At 39.8% G+C, this 26,953-nt stretch overlaps 1 protein-coding gene across 1 annotated transcript; it reads right to left on the bottom strand.

The window, feature by feature from the left end:
- Positions 1 to 1,627: 1,627 nt before the first annotated feature.
- On the bottom strand, positions 1,628 to 26,727 carry RUVBL1 (RuvB like AAA ATPase 1). Its single transcript, XM_063121363.1, has 11 exons — positions 26,494 to 26,727; positions 23,675 to 23,761; positions 21,017 to 21,149; positions 19,526 to 19,677; positions 15,364 to 15,453; positions 14,386 to 14,535; positions 12,189 to 12,252; positions 10,734 to 10,932; positions 8,089 to 8,191; positions 3,325 to 3,416; positions 1,628 to 2,201 (listed from the first exon to the last, which is right to left on the bottom strand). Exons 1-11 carry the CDS (start codon positions 26,632 to 26,634, stop codon positions 2,042 to 2,044), a joined length of 1,371 nt encoding a protein of 456 aa, XP_062977433.1. The 5' UTR covers positions 26,635 to 26,727; the 3' UTR covers positions 1,628 to 2,041.
- Between the last annotated feature and the right edge of the window lie 226 nt (positions 26,728 to 26,953).

Raw genomic sequence — 26,953 nt, 5'->3', positions numbered from 1 at the left:
CTTGGAATGATGAGCGACTTGCACGTGTTCTAAGAAACAATGAAAATCACACAGGAACACAGCTTTGTAAACGGAGGTGCCAAAACAGTGAGTAAAGTGCATTCCATTTTCAGGAGTGGGCACACTTTTAAAAAGCATTGAATTACCAATAGCATATTTGACAAGTTTATGAATAACCCCTCCAAATTCAGAAACCACAGAGTTGTTCATAAGTCTTCATTGTACTGTAGCTTTTTGGGGGAGGGAATCTATTTTAAAAAAGAAAAAAGCGTGAGATCTACTCTAGCTTATTCTCTCTATCAATTATAATAAATTTGATCTGCTGTCATTTAGCTTTAGACTTGAAAGAAAGGTTCAGAGGCAAAAGACTTAATCATAAGAAACCACTACAGCTGTATGACAAGCTATTATATTTCACTTTAAAAGAATAAATTAGGTCCACAAAGGACTTAGCTGGCAAAACCCGGCTGGAAACATTATTAATTGCATAATAGAAATGTATGCAGATCTTGATTTGATACTTTCAGCAGCTAAATGTACTTTATGATGGTTTGTAGTCTGCAGTTTAAAATAAACTGTGTGCAATAAACTACAAGTTTTAAAAATGATGTAAAATTTGTAATTGAAGATCATGAGTCTGTAATATTTTCAAGAGTGTGCCCTTTATTGTTGGAAGGACTGGCTTTGTGAATGGCATATATAACAGGGACTATTGATAAGAAAGTGTACAGGCTATGGAAGTTCTTCCATTCCCAACCAATTCTAAGCTTTTCATAGATACAAGCCACAATCCAACACAGGCTTGGGCTTAAGCATAAGCAGCAGCTAGTGCTTACAGATTTGAAAAAAAGATTGCTTGCAAACATGATTGCAGACAACCCTCTTTCAAAGAAAAGTTGGCACTATTTTTTTTTAAAAAAAAGCACTACTTGAACATTACACAGTGGAAGGGCTTTTGGTTGTAGCATGTAACCTTGGCTCATCTGTGTAAGTCACCTCATGCTATCCACCTCTCCAAGCATCATGCTAAGAAGGAGCAGGGGACTGAACTAAATGACCTCTTGCTCCTATTAACTCTATGATTTCAGAAACACGCATTACTTCTTTTCAGACAAGACAACCACTGGGTTCACTCTTAATAGCCAAGACTAGCCTTATAAATAACTGTCCAGGAGCAGTCTGCCCAATCCCAGCATCACTTGCCATGTTATTGCTCCACCCCACTGCCACAGCACTATGTGAAACGCCTGACCTGGTTTGGGACTCATAATGGAGCTATGCATGCATGTGCCATATCTATTAATATAGCAAAGTTCTAGAGATGGTGCATGTAGGTGTATTCCCTTTACACAGTAGGTGCACATACAGTTTGCCACTCTGGGGCAGTTACTATGTGCCCCAGGAGAGTAACAAACTGCACGGTTAACCATGACCCCCCCCCCCAAAAAAAATTCTCAGCTCTGCTATTATGAAAGCAACCTTGTTCTCTGACTCCTTGTAAAACAAACAGTGAGAGTCCTTGGAAACCTCCCTAGATCACTGCATCCAAGTCTGGTTATTCAGCAATTGAACTGGAAGAATGCTCCCCGCATCCCTTCAGCTTTGGTTTCAGAAAATGACAAAGCAGGCAAGAGCATAACTTTTACTGGGTTATCCTCTGTTGAAAAGTTCACAGGTTGAGCAACACACCAAAACATGCCTGTTAAAAAACTTTCAAAAAATTTAAACACCTCCCCAATTACTTTAAAATAAAACCCATAAAGAAATTTAGACCAAATCTAAAAGATGAACACAAGGCACGCCAGCACGCATCCATGTCATATAGCACACAATGCAAGATACTACAGGCTGAGAAATAATTTCATTCCATCTCAATGAAGTGGGAACAAGGGAGATTCTACATCCTTCCACAAAAGAGTATTTTGATAATTATGTACTTTTCAGTTCCAACAGAAGTTAACATTTCTCTTGTCTGCTTTCTTCAAGCACTTGGAATATGTTAAATTGAGACTCTGAAGACTACAAAGGTAAACAAACTTCTTCATTTCATGTATTTCTCCTGTTGATCAGCCAGGATTTTTGCTGAGGATTTGGCATCATAAAAGAGTTCATTTATTTCTTCAACATGCTCCTTGTCTATGCTGTCTTTCCCATTTATCTTGGCTAGCAGATTGGCTGGTGTGAGTAACTGCACAGCATACCTATGTCCAAATAAAAAGAGCATATGTCAAATTAACATAACAGCTACAAAGTAGAACAGAGAACACTCCCTAAGAGAGACAGGTATAGAAATATTCTTTATTATGAATACTATGGTTTGGATCCAACTTTGTTGGTCCACCAGCAGAATGGATATCACTGGCAGAACGGGACTTCCCTGTCCTCCACGCCTCCAAATCTGCTCTGGAGGGTTCCCCGAAGCAGTCCATAAACGTAGTTTTATAAATAGTCCAGTACTTTATACAGCAGATGAGCAACGGGCTTGAATTTTCCCACTCTGTCAGATCACAAACAACTTTTGGAATTTCGAGAGTTTTCAAAAGCAGTTTGTGATGTGGAATGGGAGACTGGTTTGAGAAAAACAACTTCAGAATCCCTTTGGCTGAATGGAAATAGCTATCTTCAGGACTCCTCATCGCCTTGCAGATATTTACAATAACTGTGACGATTTGATTTCTAAACCCAACGAGGATTTCATGCTAATGGAGTGTCTGTATCATAAAATAGGACAGCTTTGGAAAGATGTTTAACAATAATTGGTATTATGGTCAGTAACCCTCTGCAGAATCCATTAAGCAATCTGCGAAGATATTTACAGAACTCTGTTAGCAATGACTATTTTGAGCTGCTCTGGGATTTACTAACTGTGGCAAAAATATTGCTAGCCTTCACTCATCAACGCTAGCAATGCTAATCCTCCAGTCATCAATGAGTGGCTACTAATGACCTGGCATTTGGCCCTGATGGCCAAACTTACTAAACATGTCAAGAAGTAGTGTGAAATAGTTAAGAGAAGTTAGTTTCCATTCATTAATAATATGAACAATTATATTAATTATAGTACCACACAGGATATTTATGATTATTCTGTTTGTGTGTATTTTGAATGTTTAAAAAAAGAATCCACCTTAAATGCAGAAATTGAAGGTTCCTGGGGTGAAAGTGATTATGCAGAGCTGGAGGAATGTTAAGCTTGGTCATTAACATGGATAAAATATTTCACCAGAAATCCACAATGGTTTGTTGGTAGTGATCTGTTCTTGCCCGCCTTCATGCCATTTCCCAAACCAGTCATAAATACAAGTTCATAGTTAATAAGTTTACCTTAATGTCGTTTTGGTGCCAATTTCCCCAAGATGGTTCAATGCCTCCTCACTAGTATTAATACTCTCTGTCTGGGCTCGTAGCTTTATGATCTAATGAGGACAAAAATAAGTTAGAAAAATGTGTTTGTAACAGGTTTGTATGTTTAAAATGCTTTTCTTAAAACTGAGTACAGAACGCAATATACAATGGCACTGTAGGGGTATAAAACCTCGCTTAAACATGGGTGGGTTTATTTTATTTTCTACTTTCAGTGCATCCAATTTGGAATAGGGACATAGCCAGAGATCCTCTAGGCTTATAAACAAGGAAATATTCTGGGACATTCACTAAGAACCCCTTTTGGGGGAATGAACATGGGCTGACCTACAGAATCACAGATCACCAATACACCACCTGGAATACTGTACAGCATAATTCCCATGGAAAATCACAATTATCCTTTCGCTGTTCAAATCCATACCAGACTTTTTAGCCTCTTGACAAATAAGATGGTAAAATAAATAAAGAAGTTAGTCTGTAAGGTTCACCTACCCTCACAAAACCACTCAGATAAATCTAATCTATCAAGAACAGTCTCCAGCTTGTACCAGTTTGAAGATCTTTGTAAAGTTGAAGAAGAAGAAGATATCACCAATAAGCCTGAGCATATAGAGCTGTAACAAAAGTGGCACTAGGCTCCCTGCAGTCCGTATTACCAGCTGAGTGATAAGGGGCAGACTGGATAATGATGTTGTGTTGTAGTGTTGAGATAACTCTGGAACTGCGAGTCTCATATAATACAGGTATTTTTCACTTTGGCAGCTTTGTAAACAAGATATCAAGAAGCACTCGTTTAAATTAAAGCCATAAAAATGCACCAAGGGAATCAGTGTGTGTTCGCGTGTGTGTGTGCGGCTGGGGCGGGGGGATAGAAGAGCAGAGAATTTGGGCTTGACGTAGTAGAGAGCTGATTTTAAAGTATATTACAATTTAAAGTTGCTTTTGGAGTGTTCAAAATTGACAGAAAGATTAAGATTAAGAAATCTTGTACATCTGGCTAATCTTTTGTTGGAGGGGGTCATACAGAGCTTCTACCTGTTATTCAATACTGACATCCTCTCTTGAAAAAACAGATACCGTGGCCATGATCCAAAGAACTCTGTGCCCAAATGGGCTCTGGACTTGTTTTTCTTGAACAGCAACCTACATAGCAAACTCCAATTAAAAAAAAAATACACTCATTGTGCACAAGTTTTTGAATTCACTTGAACTGAAACTGCTCTTTCGATTTCAACCCTTAAGAATTGCAATGGCGACTTACAGCAAATTTGAAGACTTAAAAAAACCAGAAGACTTCTGGCCTGAATAGTAGCTAATATTTTGGATCTTTGGAAAAATAATAAGAATGAATTCAGCAAATAAACTCTGTATAGTTAACAACAGTTTACTGGGTACTATAGTCAACTCAGAATATATAATCCCCAAGATCAGTCTGGATTACAGAGTCAAACCTTATTGCTTTCCTTAGCAGTAAGGTGGGTATTTTGTGTACAGGCACACCTGTGCCAAACCAAAGGATGGGATGGTGAGGACAATGACCTGTGGTAGTCCATACAAAATGGAGGGATGCTGTGCTATGCAGGGAAGTCCTGCGCTTAAAAAGCCTTCCCGGCCCAAAAACTACACATGCACATGGAATTGAGCACATCACGAGGTGTCTGTTCTCCAACCTCAAATTTGCCCCACAAAGGATCCTTGAAATTGCAAGGTAGATTGTCCCATCTCCGTTTAAATGGGGGGGGGGGAACCTTTTGCCATATGCCAGCAGTAGCTGGGTCCTGCTCCCTGCATCCCTCTGACAGCCACACACAATGCTAATCCACTGGGGAATGGGGGGGAGGTAGGTGCACCACTGGATCTCTGACATTCCATCATGCATTTTACCTCTCCCAACCTGACTGGTGCTAGGAACAGCTGAGGAATGCATAGGCTATTGCGCTCCTCCGATGTTCCCAGGGCCAGTCAGCTGAGAGGAGGCATGTAGGAAAGTTGTCTGAGGCTTGCAGGCTGCCCCATATGCAGTATAAAGTATTACAGGAGAGGGCACTGCTCTTGAAAGAGGCATGTCAAAGGAGCCTTTAAACTACAAGGTCAGAAGTCCCCCTTTCAGTTTAAAGGATTGAGTCTGTATAGGGTGGGTGTAGGTGGAGAATTGCTTTCGAGAATCAGAGTCAAACTTCCCCTTTCTGTAAGACCTTTAAAAATTGTGAAGGTAATGCTCCTCGCCCCAGTTTAAAAGGCTGCAGGATAAATTAGCCACATGAACATCCACATCTGTGTGGTTTTCAATGGAACATTCCACTTTGATGCATATCCAAATGTGCAATTCCAATAAAATCAACGCAGAGTGGATGGGAAGCACACAAGCGCATGGATGTGCTCTTGTATGTGCATCTGACTTAGGTCTGCTGCTCTTGGTTCAGCAACTGATACTGTATGGAAGCAGATCTCTTTAGTTGCATCTGGTGAGGAAGTATGGATGGAAGTGAGAGAGGAAGGGTAAAAAGAAAAGACCGGGAATCCTCCTCTATGCCCTGTTTCATCTCTTCTACTGTGGACAGTTTTTCTATAATTACAAAAGGAAGATTAAACACATAAGTTAAGTAACTGTCCAAAGCCCTGTCCAAAGGAAATGCAAAAGTGGGACAAATGGTAACATACAATTGTTCAAAAACAGGTTCAGAAGCTATTCTGGCATTTATAAGTTTAAGTTTCATTGAAAAGTGAATAGAACTGTCACTGAAAAAGCAGATGCTTACTCCTAGGACCATTAAATGGTTAGCAAAAATTGCTAAGATTTCTCATCAATAATACATTTTAAGTGGGCAGAAACAGCACTTTGCTACTCTGTCTTTTCCTTGCTAGAGAGAAACAGATCCAATGGTAAGTTTTCCCATTAAAGAAACCCAGGAAGAAGTCTGTATTTTATGGAAGTACCAAATGCCATAATATATCCCACTTAATGCAAGAACTTATGGCTTTTGTGAATGTAGTACAACAGTGATTTCTTCATCTCCTCTACTTATGAGTAATTCATTCAGTCACAACTCATGTTCCAAACCTGTTAAGAAGTTGATGGTTTATAAACTAGATTTTTTTTTAAAAAAAACATTTAATCGTCTACAGGGGATGCTCAAGGGTGGCTCAATGAGATATAGTTTATAATAATATATCAATGGTGTAAAGACTGAGCTGAACTTAGCAAAGAGCAAAGCTACTTGAAATAAAAATAATGCACCACTATCCAACGCCCCCCACTTTCCTCCTTTGTGTCTCTGAAAGAGCAAGTTGCAATGTGGGTGACAGTATAGAAGCACCGGCTGAACTTTCAGGCTTTCTGAGAATGACAGAACTTCTGAATTGTATTTTTATGTTAATGTACAGATTAAAAACTCATTGTACATATCTGTATCCTCTGGCCAACTCTATTCTAATCTACAGCAAAGTGCTACAGCCATCCTGTCAAGTACACAAAAACACCCCAAGTATCAATACCACAGCATATTTTGAAAAAAGGCACTACACAAAAGCCTCCCACCAAATGATACGAGGCTTTGCTGGCACGTTTATATTCAATGCCTCTGCTTCACCTTGGCACTTATCCAACAGCAGAGACTATTATCTGGTGACAATGCTTTCCGCCATTGACACTATCTCCTAAATAATACAAAGAATTGACATGATAAACCGTAATGGCTCCTGTATGGTGTCAGTCTGCAGCACTTAGACGCTAATGAGGGGAGGGGGATCTTTGACAAGATGCCTCATAATAGCACACAAGGATTATAATCAAAGCTCCATACACTAAGATTGGCCCCACAGCTAAGTCCTGGGAACTTAAGAAATATCACACTGCATGCTGGAAAGTTGTTAAAGTCAAGAATTCCATTGGGAAGTGTAAAAAACAGCAACCATGTCCTGTTGTTTCTAGATCAACTGAAAGATAGATTAAGGAATACAGTAAGCAAAACACTGACAAAAGATGAGAACCCCAGGAGTATATAAAATACTAAAAGAGAATGGTGCCGTTACAAACTGAGCAAATATAGAAAAATAACGTTAAAAATAAAAAGTGTATTAGAATCGGTAAGCAGCACTGCCATCACAAGTAGGCTTAGTGAAAATCTGCTCCCAATATCAGCTGAGATATAGTGAATTTAGACATCACTTCACACAGAGATTAACATGCAGTGTAATAGTTTGGGAGCATTTTTGTTAGTGCTGCTTCTGCAGAGAGATGTATGTTTTTTAACTATGGAATTTTCAGAGGACAGTTTAAATTGCTGTTTGTTGTAGAGCTGTTATGATTTTATTGGGGGTTGTATTTTAGTTGTAAGCCATGTTCGGTGCCGCCTAAATGGCAGAGAGCACAGCACAGAAAGATTAAAATAAAAATTAACTTAATGAGGAAGCCATAGCTTTCGTCATTTCAAAATATCATGTTAGATGCCTTTACAATGCAAGAAACATGTACTACAGATTCACACTTAGATGCATCTTTTGTCCAAGGAAGAGCCTTGATGCAAAGTTTAGTTTTCATAGTATAGAACCTAAAAACTAAAAAAAGGAAATAAAAAAACTCCTACAGTCATGTTTCAATATTTGTTAATTTAATAGGCAAGAAGCCAGTTCCATTCCAGACACCACCCCACCCAATTACCAGCTGAGGTTCAGAGACACATTTGCTCCCCCACCCCAACTTTACAGAAGAAAAAGCGTTACCTGTTTCATTTCTTGTGGTGTATATAACATGGTCCTAATTATCATCACTCTGTCCAGGAGATCCAGAGGTATCCCATGAGGAGAGATTATATCTTCTGTACCTCTGCAAAGGTATAAAGAAAAGCCCAGGCTTCTATTTATCATCTAAATGAATGGGAGGAAAAGGCTTTCCTCTAACATTCAAGAACAACAACATACAAAAGAAATTGTCGTAGCTGATGGCTCATGGCACAAAGTCTCAAGGGGGGTGGGGGCAGTCTTGCATACCCCCACCACTGCACTTCATATTGGAGTGGTTGGTATTCCATGGAACAGAGTTAGTCAATTGAAAAATGTGGATTCAAGTTACAGAATAAACTTGCTGAAATCCTTTATCATCACAAGGTATCTTAATTTACAATCTTGGTAAAAATATTTTGAAGCATTTGACTGATGTATATGCCTGCCTCCCACCCCACCAAAACACCTTAGCTATGTAAAACAAGAAAATGTCTTTGGAAAACTTCTGTTCTCCATTAGAGGGCACTGCAGTTTCACCTGAAACTATTTCTCATTTCAGGAGATGATTAGAAAACATTGATTCTATTTGGTGGTGTTAAGTGGGGCGGGAGAAAGCAGCAGTGCTCAAAAGAACAGTGTAATATTGATAATTTATGTCTCTCTTTCTCCATTTCTAATAATGGAACCATGAGCATAATTCTTTTCCTACTAACATGTCTTGTACAAAACTCTTTACATTTGAATTGTGGTAAATAGGAAACTTCATAATACACGAGTTTTCACTTCATGGGGCCAAACTCTATTTTGCAAAAGCAGAGGGAATACGTAGCTTGATTGGAATCGTTAGGAGGAAGCCAGGCTAACAATAACATGGGGGCAAAGTCACTTATGGCATGCCATTGTAATTTTTTTTTTTAGTCTGAAGACGAACTGTTGTCATTCTTAAGGCTAGTCTTTAATTTTGTGAGGTTCACTTTTCAACTAACATTTGGTTTCAACAACTATGAAGGCAAGCCAAATATGAAACAGACAACAAGACTAAGTTTTCATGGTGTGCTAGCTGCTAAGCCATTACTCCAAATATTTGGATACAACTTTACATCATAGTAATTTATGACTATTCAAAAGTCATGAAGTAAGAGTATAGCATATAGGATAGACAGGGTGAAAGGATGGATGCCAGAGAGAAATATGGATCCAGCATGTCCTTTTCTTTAGCATCTCCAACCCTTTCACCCTGATGTAAAGTAATATTTATTTATTACATGGATATTCCAGGTATACGTGGATATTAACCATTTTCCCTCAGCGTCTTAAATAGCAGAAAGGGGCAAGTCACACCAGTTGATTGGCTTGCTGCAGCAAATTCCTAGTAGTAGAGGCAGCAAGCACCCCTCAAATTTCTATTGGATTATGACACACCAAAGACTTTTATTTCAATTATTTTATATTGATTTATATCAAGACAAAAGCAATTTATTGTATTGTCACTTTTCATGTAGTGTTTTTGCTTGGCATACCAATTTGCTGAGCATACCAATGGAAAGGTAAGATATACATTTAATAAAGCAAATAAAATTCCAGGAACATCACTTGCACAACCTCTAGGCTGATTGGAGGTTGTTTACAGAGACCAGAAGCAGCTTGTAGACAGTGCAAGTCTCAGCAAATCATTGGTTCAATAATCCATGATTTACTGCTGTGACATGAGAACTGGGTCAATGAAAGGGATACAAGAGTAAACAAAAATAATGGAGATGGATCTTTGAACGATATAGCTAGTATATTTAATTAAAGACAGAAGTCATACCAGTAATATGTGAAAGCCACCTATCTAGCTTTTAGCTAGCATCAGTATGCCACACAGGAAACAGCTACATCTTGAAAAGGGAAAGCGGGTAGTGGCTTTGTTATTTTAACTATCATTATCGTTGTTATTAAAGCATCTTACGGTTTTGAAGTACTGCAACAAAGATTAAAACTCAACACAGTCTTTGCCCACAGGCAATCTAACAGACACAATACAAAAAGAAAAAGGGGTAGGTAGGGAACAGGAAACAAGCAGATTGTATGTATTTAATAATATTTTATCATAATGTAAAATGTAAACTTGTTCATGGGCAAAATGGTTCAGATCAAAATCATTGGAGAAGCAAAGCCAAGACCTGCCAGAAAGAAAAAGAAACCAGATTTTATGTGATGAAGCACAAGCACCTACGAAGACTGCCACACTGAGGGGCAAAAGGTGCAGCAGCAGCAGCATAGTAATGAAGCTCCGGAGCTAAAAAAAAAAAAAGATCTCTGTGGGCAAAATAGTAAAGGAATACACCAGAAGTAAAGATGTGCATGCATGGGGGAAGGGTGGGGGAATTTTCGGTGTGTGGGGGGAAGCAAAAAACCTGACTCTACAAGAAACTCACTAATTCTTGGTCATTCCAATGTGAAGAATGTTTCCTCTGCAGTGTAGCCCTTAAGCAGCCCTGCAGCAACAGATATGGCTGTGACCCATCAAGATGATTATCACAGATGTATCAGCACCAGGGATAAAAAGCTCCCAAAGATCATAGCTCTTTGTGCTGAAGCAGCTAACACTGAGGCTTATGGGAAGACGAGAACCATGCAGGACTAAGCTTTAAGCACTGTACCTGATTACACAGTTCCCCCGGTTGGAAGCAAAGATGACAATCGGAGCAATAGAAGATTCCAGCGCTCGGTGCAAATATGTGAAGCACTCAATATCCAGCATGTGAACTTCGTCCACAAAGAGAACACCAGGGACTAACTCTGCAATGCCTTGATCAATGTATTTATTCACCACCTTGTTGATCTCTCCTCGAAGCTTGTCTAAAGGAAAGATAAATGTTAGAAATGTGAGTAACGTTGGGATTTATTTATTTTTAATGAAAGTTCCAAGATAAGGTACAATGTGGGATGCCCCCTTTACCTCATCTTATCAGTATCCTTTTCTGAACAGATAAGTACCCCCCCCCACACACAAACACAAATATAAGGGAAGTAAAAATAAAATATAACTCCTTTCAAATGGAGCGATTTCTCATAATTATGCACCCAAATCAATCAGTACCCAGTTGCTTATTTTTGGACAAAAAACACCAATCATTTGGATGGAGGTAGTTTTCTGTTCCAATATTTTGAAATTCCTTTGTAAAAATGGTTGTTTGTTCAACTCAAGGCTGTATCAAAGGTTTCCAATAGAGAAATGAACATTTCTGCCGTTGAATTTTCTATCCCACAAATAAGCCCTGAGTGTACATTATTTGTTTCCTGCCAAAAATGCAGTATTCTTCCATTTATTTGTGCTGTGCTGTTCCCAACACGTTCACCTAGGTCAAGCCCCCTTCAAGCAGTTTTTGGAAAACTTTAAAAGAGGCTGAATACCTTCTGAATAAATTACCTCTGATTGACATTTACAAAGCCTGACAATATTCTCAAGCACTGGAATTTTGAAAATAGGCACCATTTTATACTGCACACCTATTTATGCAAAATCACAATATAAGAAATGCAAAACACGCCATGAATAAAGCTTGTTTAAAGAATAGAAGGAAACGTCTGGGAACAACAACAAAAAATAATCCAAAGAAATACCAATTAAGGTATTACAAGATGGTCTACTGGTACCTCTCTACAGGTATTAAAAGACTCTCTTTGGTAATCGGAGACAGCACCCAAAATAATCCACAGCCCCAACGAAATACCCTATGCAACATTTTCATGTAAGAGTAACCTGAACATTGCATTAGACCAATCCCCCCTCCCCCCAACAACAACCTGGTGCTCTCCAGATATGCTGGACAGTGACTCCCATCTTTCCCATCCTGGAAAGCACCAGGTTGGGGAAGATTGCACTAGACTCTAGTCACTGAACTGCCAGAAAAATACTATCGTCTGAAAACCATTCAACTTCATTAGCATCACGCAGCACACCTCACACTTCCCCTGTACATTCTGACTACTCTTTCTTTTGCCTTTTTAAAATGTAAGGATGCAATCCTATGCAAACTAAAGTCCCACCAAGTTGAATGGGACTTAATTCCATGTAAGCACAGAATCACGCCAAAAGTTCAGCAGTTTTGTACCTGTGATTTCAGTTTTCTTAGGCTTCATCAGCTGTCCCATCATGGAGAGGATGTCCTGCCCACCCTATAGAAACAAATTTGTAAATTAATGTGTGTGTGTTGCTAATGGACAACTTGTAAAGAAAGAGCTATGAACAATATAGTCTTGTCAAACTGAAAATAAATTGTGTATTCAAGTCCTTAATGGATAGTCAGGTTTACTAGTCTACCACTCTAGCATCCTACATATAATTCAGAAGTGTATAGATCAGTATATATTCATTACATCTGCTCATCTATGTGCACTTTGGGACTTGATGATACAGTTCAAGACACAATGGGAAAATATGTGGCGTTTAGGGACAGTTAATCGCCTAGAGAAAATACTTGTCTCGAAATTATATCAATATTATCAATTTAAAATATTCAATATGTGTTTTTATGGTCCTTATTTATCAGTTGAGAATCATCTATTATATTTTATAGCTATTATGGGCATTTTAAGTATATACACTAGTAAACACATTTGATGATCTTTACAATTATAACGAATAAGTTGAAATAAAAGTTTCAGGGGGAAAATGTTCTGCTAATTTAGACTTAAGACTTTCAGCCAGCCAGAAGTGACCACATTCTGACCAAACAATGCAAGTCCTTTGGACTGATTTCATGCGATGAGAGCCAGTGTGATGCAGGGGTTTGTATTGGACTAGGACTGGGGGACCCAGGTTCTAATCCCCACTCTGCCATGAAACTCACTGGATGACTTTGGGCCAGTCACTGTCTCTCAGCCTAACCTACTTCACATGGTTTTTATGAGGATAAAATAGAGAGGAGAATCAGGTGCACTGCCTTGGGCTCCTTGGAAAAAAAGGATAGAAATGTAATAAATAAATAAAGTGCCAGCTCTATGAATTGACATCACTAAGAGATTGGGGTAGAAGGGCTATTCCCACAGCCACGTGATTTGACAACCATAGCAGCCCTTTCACAGGGTCACGTCTATAGGTCCCATATATACAGGTCCAACTGGAACTTTTGCACAATCTTCGTCAGCCCACAGTTGATCATGGGGATTCATGAGTATTTGCTCATTTTATGGCATAATGATAGAATGCTGACAGCAAGAACACTATAGCACTGTTATGAGTTGCACTGCACAACTTAACTATGCAGTGTGAAGAACATTTATACTTCTGCAAGAGTGGTGTAATTGGGCTTCAGGAGAATCATCTCTTTTGATGAAAAGTTTTCAAGAAACAAGAAGGTAGTAAAAGTTGCCAACTTGCGCCCAACTCAAAAGAAAGTATAATTTTAAGACTTACTTTTGGAGGGATAAGAATAGTTTTATTTCAAGATAAAGAATGAATATGTTGGGGGTAAATAGCATGGAAGCTATTCTCTCTTCACGTAAAGATTCTGATGCTCAACAGTGCCAATAAATAGCCCTTTCAACTCCCAAAAGTGGAGAAAGTGAAGTGGGAAAATTTTTAAGAAATTACCTAATATACTGCAGCATTCATACAGAACTTCTATAATTTAAAAGCCAAATTGAAGGGCCGATGTACTGTGGAGAGTTGAAACCATAAACACTCAGAAAAAGTGACTTAATGTGTTACAGCCATTTAACAAAGATAGGTCAGACCCATTAGATGTTCCAAAAAAGTATCTAGATACCCATAATTGAGAGCTGACTATTTTTTAACAAATTAGCAAACACCACACAGAGATTATGCTTTTGCCTAAGGGTTTAGGCATCCCTGTATGACAGACACCAGTTTCTGTCATTCAATCCTGTCAGAGCGGTGGTATCTACTTCACTAATTTTCAAGTCCACCCTTTTTTGATATTATGCCGTTTGATTTTAGGTTTTCTGGACTTTTATTCATTTTTACTTGTTCTATCTAGCCCTCTCATTGTGATCCATTCCCCCATAAAAATTTACATGCTGCTTACATTATATTCAAAACGTCGCACTCTAGCCGGTAGGTTAAAAAAAAACTATGTATACAGAACTATACAATTTAGGCTTGGTGGCGATTACTGGTAATGGGAAGTGAATACTTTGAGTATCAGAATCATGTGCACCCAGGTGGTTTTTATTCCTGGGTCTGAATGCAAAAGCCACCCCAGAGATACTGTAGCTCCTCTAAAGGACCTTGTGTTTCAGGAAAGTGAACTTTTTTATATAAAGTACTCGATCAGTAGAATTCAGCACCTGAGGCCTAGCATTGGCCACATCCAAGTCATGCAGGGTGACATCCTGGATAATTTCTTTCTTCTTGTGCACATCACCCTTTGGCAATGGAACATACTCTTCAGCCTCAAGGTCAAATTCAGTTGCATATGTATCACACCTGCCTTGCCTCTGTAGAGAAGAATTTGGAAATCACATAAGAGTTAGCATTATTCCAATATGCAGAATGACATACACAAAGGTCTTGTTCTACAGTTATGATCCTAACAAGTTTTGGTTGACAATTTTGAAAATGCCATGTTTGTCCTTGGAAAATGAACGGCTGATTGAGCTATGAAATCCTACTGGAATCACCTGGTATTTTCTTCATTCTTCAGAACGCACAAAATGCTTGCTAAAGGACAAATCCAACAGATTAGCTAGAGATTGGAGAAACTGTCCCAGACTCTTTTGGACATGGATGATTTATTGTTTGATACAAAATATTATGCTCATCCATTAAACACCAAGTATCTCTCTACACTACATTTTAAATCAGATATGAAGACCATGCTAACTAATGCAGCATCCCCTTCTGGATGCACATATCTTATGGCAAAAATACCACAGAGATAAAGATTAAAGGCTCTATGCATTTCTTATGAGTGTGACTAAAGTTGTTGTGAATCTTCTCTTCTCACTTGTATATCCGATATGAAAACGAACACACACAAGCTTGATGTTAAATATAAAAATGAACTGAGACCATTCAGGGCAATTGAACCAGAGCTCCCAAACAGTTGACCTTGCTTGTTAATCAAATGATCACTCGCTTTACTGGTGGCATTTATTCCATGCATAGTGGGTGGGAGAGGTACCTTACACTTTTCTTGAGAAAAATCTTTGCTCTCCTAAAGGGATTGATAAGGTTGTTAGGACACAGACCTTTGACCAAAGGCAATGGGAAGCCCTGTCAGAATACACACTATGTCAGAGGCTCAACTGCTTTCTTTGCTTTACCTTGACAGCTCCACTGTTTGCTTCAATGTAAATCACATCACCAGCTTCCACCCTCTCCTTCTGCAGACTCTCAAAAATGCTGGGATCCAACTGGAGAAAGAGAATAAACAGAGATTGACTATATTAGGATGCAAAGGTCTCAAAACAAGTTCTAGTAAAAAGTACATTAGCGTCTTTAAAAAGAAACGAAGAAATAAAAGCTAATTTTCAGTGTAGGAAAGCAGGAGTCAGTTTCAGAAGGCATGATAGTCATATCAAGTTTTAGAAATGAATTATTAATATTATTTATTATATTTTTATACTGCCCCATAGCTGAAGCTCTCTGGGAGGTTTACAGAAGATTAAAACAATTAAAACCAATACACAAATTTTTAAACCACAAAAACATACAACATACACAGAAACATATATCTAAAAACAATGACCTAAGGTATTTAGCAACCATATTATTCTTATAGTTTATAGCATTGTACTGTGCAGGGGGTATTAGAACTGTCTAATTTTCAACTGTAGCATATTTCTCTTAAGAACAGTGTTACATGAGAACACCGTGGCAATTCATTTCTCGGCTGGTGGTTGAAATTTATTTTGTGCCCGGACACATCTGGACCATGTGATCTTGGGACATACTCTGCGTGCAATGTTATTGTTTCTTTCAGTCTACTGCATCTCTGCAGCTATATAAATGTGATGAAGTAGAAGCCAGAATATCGCACACTATTTTATGACTCGGTGTGGTTGTTTTTTAAATGAAGGATCCAGCCACATTGCATTTTCAAAAGTCTCATGGCTAAACAGATTCCCTAGGCAGAAAAGAGCAAAGGCTGCTGCAAATGATTTTGATTTTAATTATAAATGTAAACAGAGCATGTACATAAGTCACATCAAGATGATATAGGTTTAGAGCTTCAGCTGCCTCACCAGTGAAATGCTTTGGGCCTTCTTCATATATTATAGCTTCTGTACACAGGAAATACATCCATGTAGGGCAAGAGGCATTGTGTGATGATCACAAGTCTTTTTCCTTCCTCTGGATGCCAATCACAGTTTTCCACTACATGTATGTGCAATACCAGCCTGACCCCAAACACAAACAATCAATTTACATCAAGCTTCCATGCTTTTTTCCCTACATAGATGTGTTTTCTACATAGCAAAAGCATAAGGTGTGAAGCAGATTACGCATGTAAGAACAGTGCTGCTGGATCAAACCAAAGGCCAACATAATCCATCATCCTGTTTCTCACAGCAGTCAACCAGATGCATCCGGGAAGTCCACAAGCAGGGCACGAGGGCAACAGCCCTCTTCTGCTACTGTAACAGGTCACATCATATGAACAGCCATGTTGAATCAGACCAGGGGTCCATCTTTTCCAGCATTCTGTTCATACAGAAGTTAACCACATGCATATGGGAAGTCTCCAAGTGGGAAATGAGTGCAACAGCGCCATCCCGCTTGTGTTGCCAAGAAACTAGCATACTTAGACTACTGCCTCTGATATGGATGGTAGAATATAGCTATCGTTGCTAGTAGTCATTGATAGCCTTATCCTTCATGAATTTGTCTAATCTCCTCCTGTTAAAGCCATCCAAATTTGTGGTCATCACTACATACTGGGGTAGAAAATTCCATAGTTTAACTATGTTACTACCATCCTTTCTAAATCTCCCACGGAGTTCTAGTATTACGAGAGACAGAGAAAAATGTCTCCCTATCCACTTTCTCCACACCATGCATAATTTTGTACACGTCTATCATGTCTCCCCTTACTTGCCTTTTTTCTAAGCTAAACCGAACCAGACGTTGCAACCTTTCCTCATAGGGCAGCTGCTCCCAGCCCCTTGATCATTTTGGTTGCTCCTTTCTGCACCTTTTCAAATGCTACAATATTCTTTGAAGTGCCGTGCCCAGAACTATAAGCATTATTATTATTATTAATTTTGCTTCTATATTACCCTAGATCTGGGTGGTCTACAACAACCCACCATAAAAATGCAAAATATAACAATAAAAATAGTCTAAACTTTTTAACATAGAAAAATTTAAACAATTTAAACAGTTAAAACAATAGACCTGTTCTAAAACAGCTGACACTGGTGCTACATCAAAAGCCTGGATAGAAGGTGATTTTCCAAATGTGGTTGCACTATAGATTTGTATAAGGGAAGTAGGACATTGGCAGTTTTATTTTTAATTCCTTTCCTAATGGTATTCAGAAAAATGCTGCAAGTAGTATATGGCCATTATGGCTAGCAGCTATTGAATGCCAGCTATTACTTTAATTTTCAATGACAATAGTTTGCAAATTGGTGCTGTCATATTTATTAAAATGGAATGCTTTAGAGTAACTACAAGACAATGTAACTGCAATTTAGCATACATTACTATCTGCAGTTGTCTTATATCAAGCATATATTGCTTCTACCAGGGCAATCCTCAGCTTTCAATAAATCCACTCACCATAGCGAGTGCAGTGCCACCCACTGGCAAATGTGATGAGTGGTACCCTTTCCTCCAAACTTTGAAGCTAGATAGGAGGGCATGGCACAGCGATCCCCTCTCACCTTTCCAGCTCCAAAGTTGAAGAGAAGACTAGATATTTGTACCTGCCAACAGGTACACACATAGGGTGAGTTCACATGACACAACAACCCAACCTGTGAATAAGCTATGCAGTGTGGGTTCTTTTCGGAACAACCCACTGTGGGTTGTTCTCCTCTTCCTTCCTCCTTGGTTTTCCACCCAGTATCCCAGGGTCCTGGGCTACAGAACCCATCTTGTCTGCCTGTCTTGTCTCCCTCCCCACCCTCTGATCATAACCCCATTTTTGTTCCTTGGAGCTTTTTTTCCTGGCCCCAGGAAATTGTGCAGCTTTGTGACTTCGTAATTTTTGGAATCTTGTTGTTGCTCATCTGCAGTTCTGCAAGTGTGCACTTGTGTGGCTGACAAATATATATAGCCTTGCCATGTCAACACCTTTATATGCTTTACCTGTAAAAGGGAAGGATGTGTAGTATGAAACATACAAAGAGATTGCATATAGGCTGATTTGACAGCCTTTGACAGGTCGGGAAAAGTGGAGCAGATTGACCAACTAACAAGGTGATCCCCAAGGTTTGATGTGTTGTGTTGACACCTGGGTGTTTCCGTTCTACACTTCCCTAATTTTCTCAAGTCCCATACAGAGTATATGGGTCACTCTCTCCTTCTTAGCTTTTCCAAAGGTAAAAGCTGGATGTGGGGTTGGTTTAACAGGGGTATGTGTGTGCGTGCACTGGCAGCTGTAATTTCTGGCTGGGACAGGAAGGCCAACCAAGACTGATAGATTCTTGGCAATCCTATATGTCCTTACTCAGAAGCCAGTCCCATTGAGTTCAATGGGACTCGCTCCTAGATAAATGTGCATAGGCTTGCAGCCTATGGTTTCTGTACAACTTCCCAACCAGGCCGTACCTACTTAACATCAGCAGGAGAATTGCATTATGTACCTTCAGACCATTCTCTGAACCAAGAGTGGACAGTATTCATCAATTCAAGTGGTGAAATGGTAAACTACTTAGAGGACTTTGTCAGGCCATGTGGTGGGGTCAATATACCAAAACAAACAAGCAAATAAATAACCAACTGTTTAAACCGGGGTAGGGAAACCTTATTTTGGAGGGAGGGGCGAGGACTCCCCCATGACCCATCAACAGGGCAACTGATTCAGGGTGTGGGGCCACACTTCAGTTAAGGACCTGGCATTGGGTTCTGCCCAGCTCGGGAAAGCCTGTGCGTGGTGAAGCTGCCCTGACTGAAGCACTGGCTGATGGAGTACACTGCCAGCCAGTGTCTCAGTCAGGGTGGCTTTATCTGCCCTGCATCTTTCTTCACTGGGGAGGATGTAAGGCAGGTGAAGCCCTTAGCATGTTGCTTATCCTTCCAAATAGGATGGCAAGTGGCATACTAAAAAGGATCCCCGCTAGCCTCCAGGGGGCCTGGCTTGGTGGAGGGGTATGGCTAAGGAAGGAAACACTGCAGATCAGAAGGGGAAACCCTGCAGCCAACGATTCCAACCCCTGGTTTAGACAGTGCATGCATCAATCCACTTACTTGCCCCTTTAACTTAGAATACAATTGCTAAGAAGCTGAGGAATGTGTGTGAAAAGTGACCATACCTACCTTCAGCTGTTTGGTCCCTTTTGCAGTTTTGAGTCCAATTATGACATGACTAATGGTTTTACCATATCCTCCCATAGGATTCTCAGTCTCACACGGGGTTAATTCTGTGACTTCACCTTCATAAACTTCCTTGGTTTCTTTAATCCTCAATCCTGTAAAATACTGATTATATAAGCTATAAAAATTAACTGCTATTCATGCTGGACTATTCTTTATTTTGCCATCTGAAGTCATCTCTGCCAACTCTACTGTATTCAAGACCCATTTGTTATTTCTAATCTCTAATATATTCACAGCCTTTTTGAACACTTTCCAGTACCTACTAGCAGGAGCCTGAACCTACAATTACTTGCAACTCCCAAAATATCATTTCAGAGTGAAATCTGGATAACTGGTCAAGAATTAGAACGCATTTCTATTAAGCAGAATAGGCAGTTACCGGTTCTGAAAAACGTCCCAACAGTTACAGTCATGAAAACAAAAGAAATTTTCTCATAGGAATGTTTTAATAATAACTTCTGCCAGGTGAATCAGACATAAAATTCAACAGGTGGGAGTAGAAGATTTCTATCGTTCATTAGCACCAAATGCTTGTTTAGAAGCATCTTCATCCTGACATCCAGGGAATGCTGAACACCAACAATGTGGCTGGCTGGTAAATTATTGCTATCTCTAGAAATGACAAATATGGATGACACAGGTTTCAACTGCTGGTTCAAGTTTCCAAATCTGACAGGGGACTTCATCACATCAAGGAAATATTGCAGACTGTGCTCTCTCCATCTCCGTGCTCTCTCTCCCCCTCAACCCTGCCAATTTAACTGTAACTTAAAGACCACAGATGATTGAAAGTCTCTTTCTTACAGAAATCAATGGGCCACTTTTTTCAGTTGCAAGGACTGATGGAAATGTTTCCTCACCTTAATGCCACTGAATACTTAGATGAAGTCTATGGTAAATCATGATACAGAGCCCAGGGGAATTAACGGACGTCAGACGCAATAATAAAAACAATTAGGCTATCTTTGAGCAATCCAAAGCTCTGCAAGGGATAGTTCTATCAACTGTCAGCAGTATGTAATATAGGAAGATTCCAGATGCTTAATGTTTTGCTTGCAAATCCAACTGTTCCTCTTGACAAATGGAAACTTAGAACAATTCAATTGATAAATCCACAAGTACTAAAGAGAAAATTAACCTAATTGCCAAGCTACTCATCTTGTTAGTAACAAACATTTTACCCTAATTTGTCTAGAAACATACTGTAAGAAGAGTGCAAAAGGGGAGAGTATCCTTCTTGTGCTGGTTCCGTCTTGCAAGATTTAGCTAAACTGCTACAATGAAGAAAGCACACTTCATGCTACAGAAGATTCAACAATGCTTAAAAGGTATTGAAGCAAGAGATAGAGTTCTAATCAAACAAATTGAATATACACATTTAGTTGAAAACATAAATATTAACAATCTATTTTCCTGTTTTAAGATACTTACCAATTGCTCTTCTGAAATTTTCCATCAAGACTTCTGTTTTCTTTATTTCAGTAGAGTACACCTCACTTCCAACCATAGGGCAAAAGGGAACCTTACTACCCAACTCTTGAGCAATAGCTAGAGCCAGAGCAGTCTATAAAAAATAAAGGCAGAAGATAGTGCTATTATACACTTAAATCCACAAATTTTGAAGAATTTAAAACAATTGTAGAAACTGGATGCCCATCAAATTTTAAATTTAAATGTTATAAAATACATATTTTGGCTAGGGTTCAAAGCACCTTCCTTCCGCAGACCCTGATAAACTGCTTGGGAAGGCTGGGGATCTTCCTCTGTTGTGGCACCCTGGCTGTGGAATGCCCTCCCCTTGGAGGCCTGACATTCTGCACCAAGTTGAAATGTGGCTTTTTACTCAAAGCCTTTCAGAGCTTAAATTCATCAAGGCTGCACATAGTTTCAATTGCTTTTATTGCTTTTAAATTTTATGTTGGTTTTAACTTGATTAATGGTTTAATATACATTTTTAGCTGTGTATATTATTTATTATTTTATATTGTTAAGTCAATTTTATTTGTATCTTGCCTTGAGATCTTAATGATATAAAGCAAGATACAAATCTTTTAATAAATAAATAAAAAAATGTGTGTGGGAGGTGCAGATGGGGGCTGCAAGGGGATTTGGAAAAAAAATACTCCCCCATTTTCATTGGGAGCTTTTTTTGGATCTTGGTCCCTTCTGTGAATGGAAGAAGCACTTCTGTTTGTTGAAGGAGATTCTGGATCCAACCTGTTTATTCTAACCTCACCGGACATGAAATTCCTTAATTCAAGGGCCGCTAGAGGAAAGACTTACTCCTAGCTGAATGTGAATTTTTTCAGCGAAACTTTCAGAATATGACTCTTTGCCCCCCGCAAAAGTCTCAGTAATGTTAACCATTAACCCACTGAGATTTTATTTGAAGGACTTTAATTGCAACAAAGCATAATAAATTGCTTTGAAATTGCTAAAATTAGTTGATAGGTAGTAGCAAAATAATAAGAACAACAACAAAAGAGAGTATTTGTTCTGAGGAAGGATCTATGTTTACAGAAGGAATATATATACACCAAATTTAACTTAAATTTAAACTTTGCTGTTTTAATTTCATATTTTAACCTATATCAATTTTTGCTGTGTGGTTTTATCCTGGTTGTGCTTTTTATATTGTATTTTGTATTTGTGTTTTTAAATTGTTGGTTGTTTTTATGCTCTTCATGGTTTTAATTTTTGTGAACCACCCAGAGAGTTTCGGCTATTGGGCAGTATAAAAATGTAATAAATAAATAAATATAATAAATAAAGTATCTGGAATAGGGCTTTGCTGGATGATCATGACCCAACCCCCGAGGGAAGGGAGAGATAACAGAGGACAAAAGGGAAAAACACTTACTGAGATAACCAGACCATATAGCATTAAAGGTCAACACACATTAAAGGCCTCCCACACTAGAGGCATTCAAGAGGCAGCTGGACAACCATCTGTTAAGTATGCTGTAGGGCGGATTCCTGCATTGAGCAAGGGGTTGGACTCGATGGCCTTTTAGGCCCCTTCCAACTCTACTATTCTATGATTCTATGGTAATTTTCTAGTTCTAGCATTATTTTATTTATTATTAAAATAATACATTTTATTTATTTGCTAAAAAGCCATCAAGACAGTGCAAAACAATTTTTAAAGCAATAAAAACTTAAAAACCAAGGACATTAAACATTGACTCCTTAATTTAAATGGTAAATTAAAAAGCTGTGACTTCCCACCCTTTCTAAAAGCCCAGAGAGCGGGGGCCAATCATAATACTCAAGGCTATCATGGCTTCAAAAGGAAGTTTCCACAGACAGATACGCTGGTGGTGCACTTTGACTTTAGCCACCAGTGCATTTACATAGAAGCCATGTTCCTGAAGGGATTATTATTCAGGATTCAGCATTTCATTCCTCTACTTTCACAACTAGAGTTGCAATGCATCACCAAATTGGGAAAAGAAAAGGGGCACCCACTCTTTAGTTTTCTTCCTCACTTTATCTCTAACTAGCTATCTGTATCAATGTAGCCAAAGCAACTGTATGTGAGGTATGAACTGGCTGCAGCAAATGGAGAGATGTGACTGTGGGAATTACACACTCAGCTCTGCTGAGAGACAAGCTCCATTTGGCTCCTCCTCTCCTTAAATAGCTTCCATTTAGGCTGTTATGTTTGATAAATTACTGATTCCTTTTCATACAAGTTTAATATTGTTATTTCAATATTATCATTATATATAGTTTCTTTGCTCAGGTATGTTTCTGGGGTCTAATCTACACCAAGCAGGATATTGCACTATGAAAGCGGTATATAAAAGGCAGGAGCCTCACCAAGCAGGATACAGCGGTATGAAAGCAGTATATGGTATGTGTCAATGGGCCCCAACAGTTGTCAGTGCATTTCAATACCGCCATAAAGCAGTAGTCCAGCTCCTGACACTGCCTTCAATTGCAGGATTGCAAATAGCACAGGACCTGTATCAATGTTTAAAATATATTTAATACTTTCACACCAAAAACTTCGCTAATGTAACCAGTGCTTGTCATTCTACTAGTACGGAGCTTTTTCAACACAAGCAGTATCTAAGGCACTGATACCTTGCCAGTTCCAGGAGGTCCTGCCAATAACACAGCTCTCCCAGCCATCTTCTTGCTTTTGATCAGTTCCACAATAACACCACAAGCCTACAAAATTAAAATACAATAGTTAATAGGAAACACACGGGGCTGGATTTTGCACAACCCTCCCATGAATCGAAGTGGGGGGAAGCAATCAATTGCACCCTCCCCCTGCAGTCCCCCAAAAATCTGCTCCAGAAGGCCAGAGGACCCTCTGTTACAGCGGGGAATAGTGCCAGGGCCTGCAGGGACATGGGGGGCAAGGACTGCCCTCTCCCCTCAACTGGTGGGAGAGTTCTGGGTGGAATTCTGCTCAACAGCTGCTCTCACTGGAGAAATAAAGGCTGGATCCAACTCATTATTATTTTTAATAATTCCCTTGTGAGTTTTAGGGATGGGAGGCATTGCAGATGAAAACTTTCATTTCATAAGTACAAGAGAAATTTATGACTCCTAGCTTAAACAAATCAATTAAATGTCGGGTATCATCGCCATTTTAAAATGATGGAATTAAAAATGGCTGAAGAAAGATGAGACCCCAGGAATACTGTAAATACTAAAGTTTTCTACTATAGCACTTCACCTGTCTGAGGCTGAAATGGCTAGTGTCCGAAGTACCAACCCTAACCGTATAATTCTATGCATGTGTAGCCAAAAGTAAGTCCCATTATATTCAAGGGGATTTAGTCCAGTATATTTAGGATTGCAGCCTTTGTCTGAATATAAAGAAATATGAACTCTGTAAGTACTAAAGCAATTGGGTCAAGCAAACTGATACTGGAAAAACTATGAAAGTTTCTTTAAGAAGCAAAATGTATTTGATCCTGTCATTGATTCTGTTTATTAAGAATTATAGGTCTTGACTGTAGAAACAATGAGTCATCTACCCGTAATATTTCTTCTGAAGACATTAAAAACAAATATAACTACATTAGACACAATTTAAGTCCTATAAAGTACACTTAAATCCGACCAAAGCTAGAGGTTATCACAAACTGTTCCTAGTTATACACAGTTATATAGTATGATGCTAGTAGATAGGATACCAAGCCAAGATCTGGACAGTACAAGTTATGCTTGCATCAGGGGAAAATATGTTTCATTTGCTCCATGAGGAATAAGACATGTTTCTTTCACTTCTCTTAGTAATGTCAAGGATAACACAAAATGTATATGACATCACTGGTGTGTGTTTTTCACTTGATGACCCCAGACATTTATGGGAGGTGAAAATGGGGCAGGAAAACATACAACATGTTGTGCTATTCTAGACATTGCTAAGAAAATACACAGAATAGCAGTAGTTCTATTTTCTCTGAGAACATTTAGCTCGAGTCTCAGTTTTCTTTTTAACATTACCAAAGTATTTCTTCTTCCTAGGTACCAATCTGGGTTTTTTGGTCTCTGGAATTTAAAGCAGAATTGTTGCTTGAGGGGTAAAATTATTTATTAAAAATTCAAGGACTAAGTTGCCAATACAAATAGGTTGTTGCTGCCAATCTTCCTTCTTGCTATAGCCCGATAGCAGCAGATATGGCATGGAGTATGGGACATGGAGAGGCTTACTTCTAACATCTGTGTTTCTGTGGAAAATGAGTAGAGGCTGAATGCCTGATGGCCTGAAACATCAAAGTAGATACTTCCCCAATGATGTAACATGCACTCAGTATGTATATCAGGTAGAGAAGGAGGGGGCATAGCTCAGTGTGACAGAGCACATGCTTTGCATGCAGAAAGTCCCAAATTTGATCCCCGCCTTCTCCAGGTAGGTCAAGGAAAGGAATCCTGTTTGAAAACCAGGAGAGCAGTTGTTGGTCAGTGTCAACAATACTAGGCTAGATGGACCAATGGTCTGACTCAGTATAAAGTGGCTTCTCATGGTCCTAACAACTCAATCTTCTCACTAGAGATACGTCAATAAGTAATCTTCTTAAGCAGAAATAAGTTTAGGTTAAATATTTGGCCCAGCTTCCAAGCTGTTGATAACTCAGCATGGAGGTAACCCTCCTAGGATGGTTACCAATGTTCCTTCTTTAGGAGTTTAAGAAAGAACAAGACAGGCAGGATGGTACAGGATGCCTAACATCAGAGCAGAAGGTTGAACTAGATTAGGTGTATGCAAACTGGTGCCCTCCAGGTAGTTTGCATTACAATTCCCATAATCCCTGACCACTGGCCATGCTGGATGGGTTTTTATGGGAGTTGTAGTCCAATGCATCTGGAGGGCAGCATGTTGACTGCTGCTGGACTCTTCCAACTCCTAGGATTCTGACCTTAACACCTAACTTTCCATTTGTTCAGTACAGTCAAATCAAAGCTTATTTCGTGGTTTGAAACAGAGCAAGACAGGCAGCCTCCGAGTTCTCACACATCATTTCTCCCCTCTTCCCGTCTTTCTGTAAGAGCACAAGACGCCTGAGTCAGTCTAGTATTGTCGACACTGCCTGGCAGCGGATTTCCAGGGTTTCAGGCAGGATTTCTTTCCTAGCCCTACTTGGAGATGCCGGGAATTGAACTTGGGACCTCCTGCATGCAAATCAGGGGCTGCGCCACTGAGCCACCCTTGGTCTTCCAGCATGGCCACGGAGTCTCACAGCAGCACCAATGAGAAGCATCAGTCATTGGTGGCTCCTGGATTCAGCTCGCTGGTCTCCAGTCGAAGAGCCCGCAAAGAAGCCAGGCGACTCGGTCGCAGGGCATGGGGGAACGGGGTTACCGGAGGCGGCGGGCGGGGGGGGGGGGGAGAGAGAGAGAGACGGGAGGGAAGGATGGAGGCCTGGCGCCCCAGCCGCTCTTACCTCCCGCGCGTTCTCCTGCCCGACCAGCCCGGCTGCCGCTGGCTTGGCCGCCCCGCTCTCGTCCAGCCCCAGACCCTTGACATGGCTGTGCGCGGCGATGCGCTGCGTCTTCGAGGTGCTTTTCACCTCCTCGATCTTCATCCCGTTGCTGGCGACCAGAAGCAAAGGAGGCCCCGGGAAACTCAGTCCGTCTCTCCTCTCGTTCCCTTTTCTCCGGTTCAACACGCGACCCCAACGTGCAAGGCCCGCGCGTTACCAAGGTTCCCGGCGCTCCAGCGCCTTGTTCCCGCCCCCACCAACCCATTGGATACCGTGAGCGAATTCTCGCTTTCCTTTGGACAAGTGTGTTGTCACTCAGAGAACAGGCGTTAGGCTCCGCCCGGGCAGATCAGCTTTGTGCTCCGTAGAAGACGCTCCGGTCTGATCAGGTGACTGGAGAAAGATAGTACCATGTAAGAAG

The sequence above is a fragment of the Elgaria multicarinata genome, chromosome 3, assembly GCF_023053635.1.
Source record: "Elgaria multicarinata webbii isolate HBS135686 ecotype San Diego chromosome 3, rElgMul1.1.pri, whole genome shotgun sequence".
NCBI lineage: Eukaryota > Metazoa > Chordata > Lepidosauria > Squamata > Anguidae > Elgaria > Elgaria multicarinata.
Note: the sequence above shows the minus strand (reverse complement) of the source record. Positions and strands in the feature narration are given on the sequence as shown.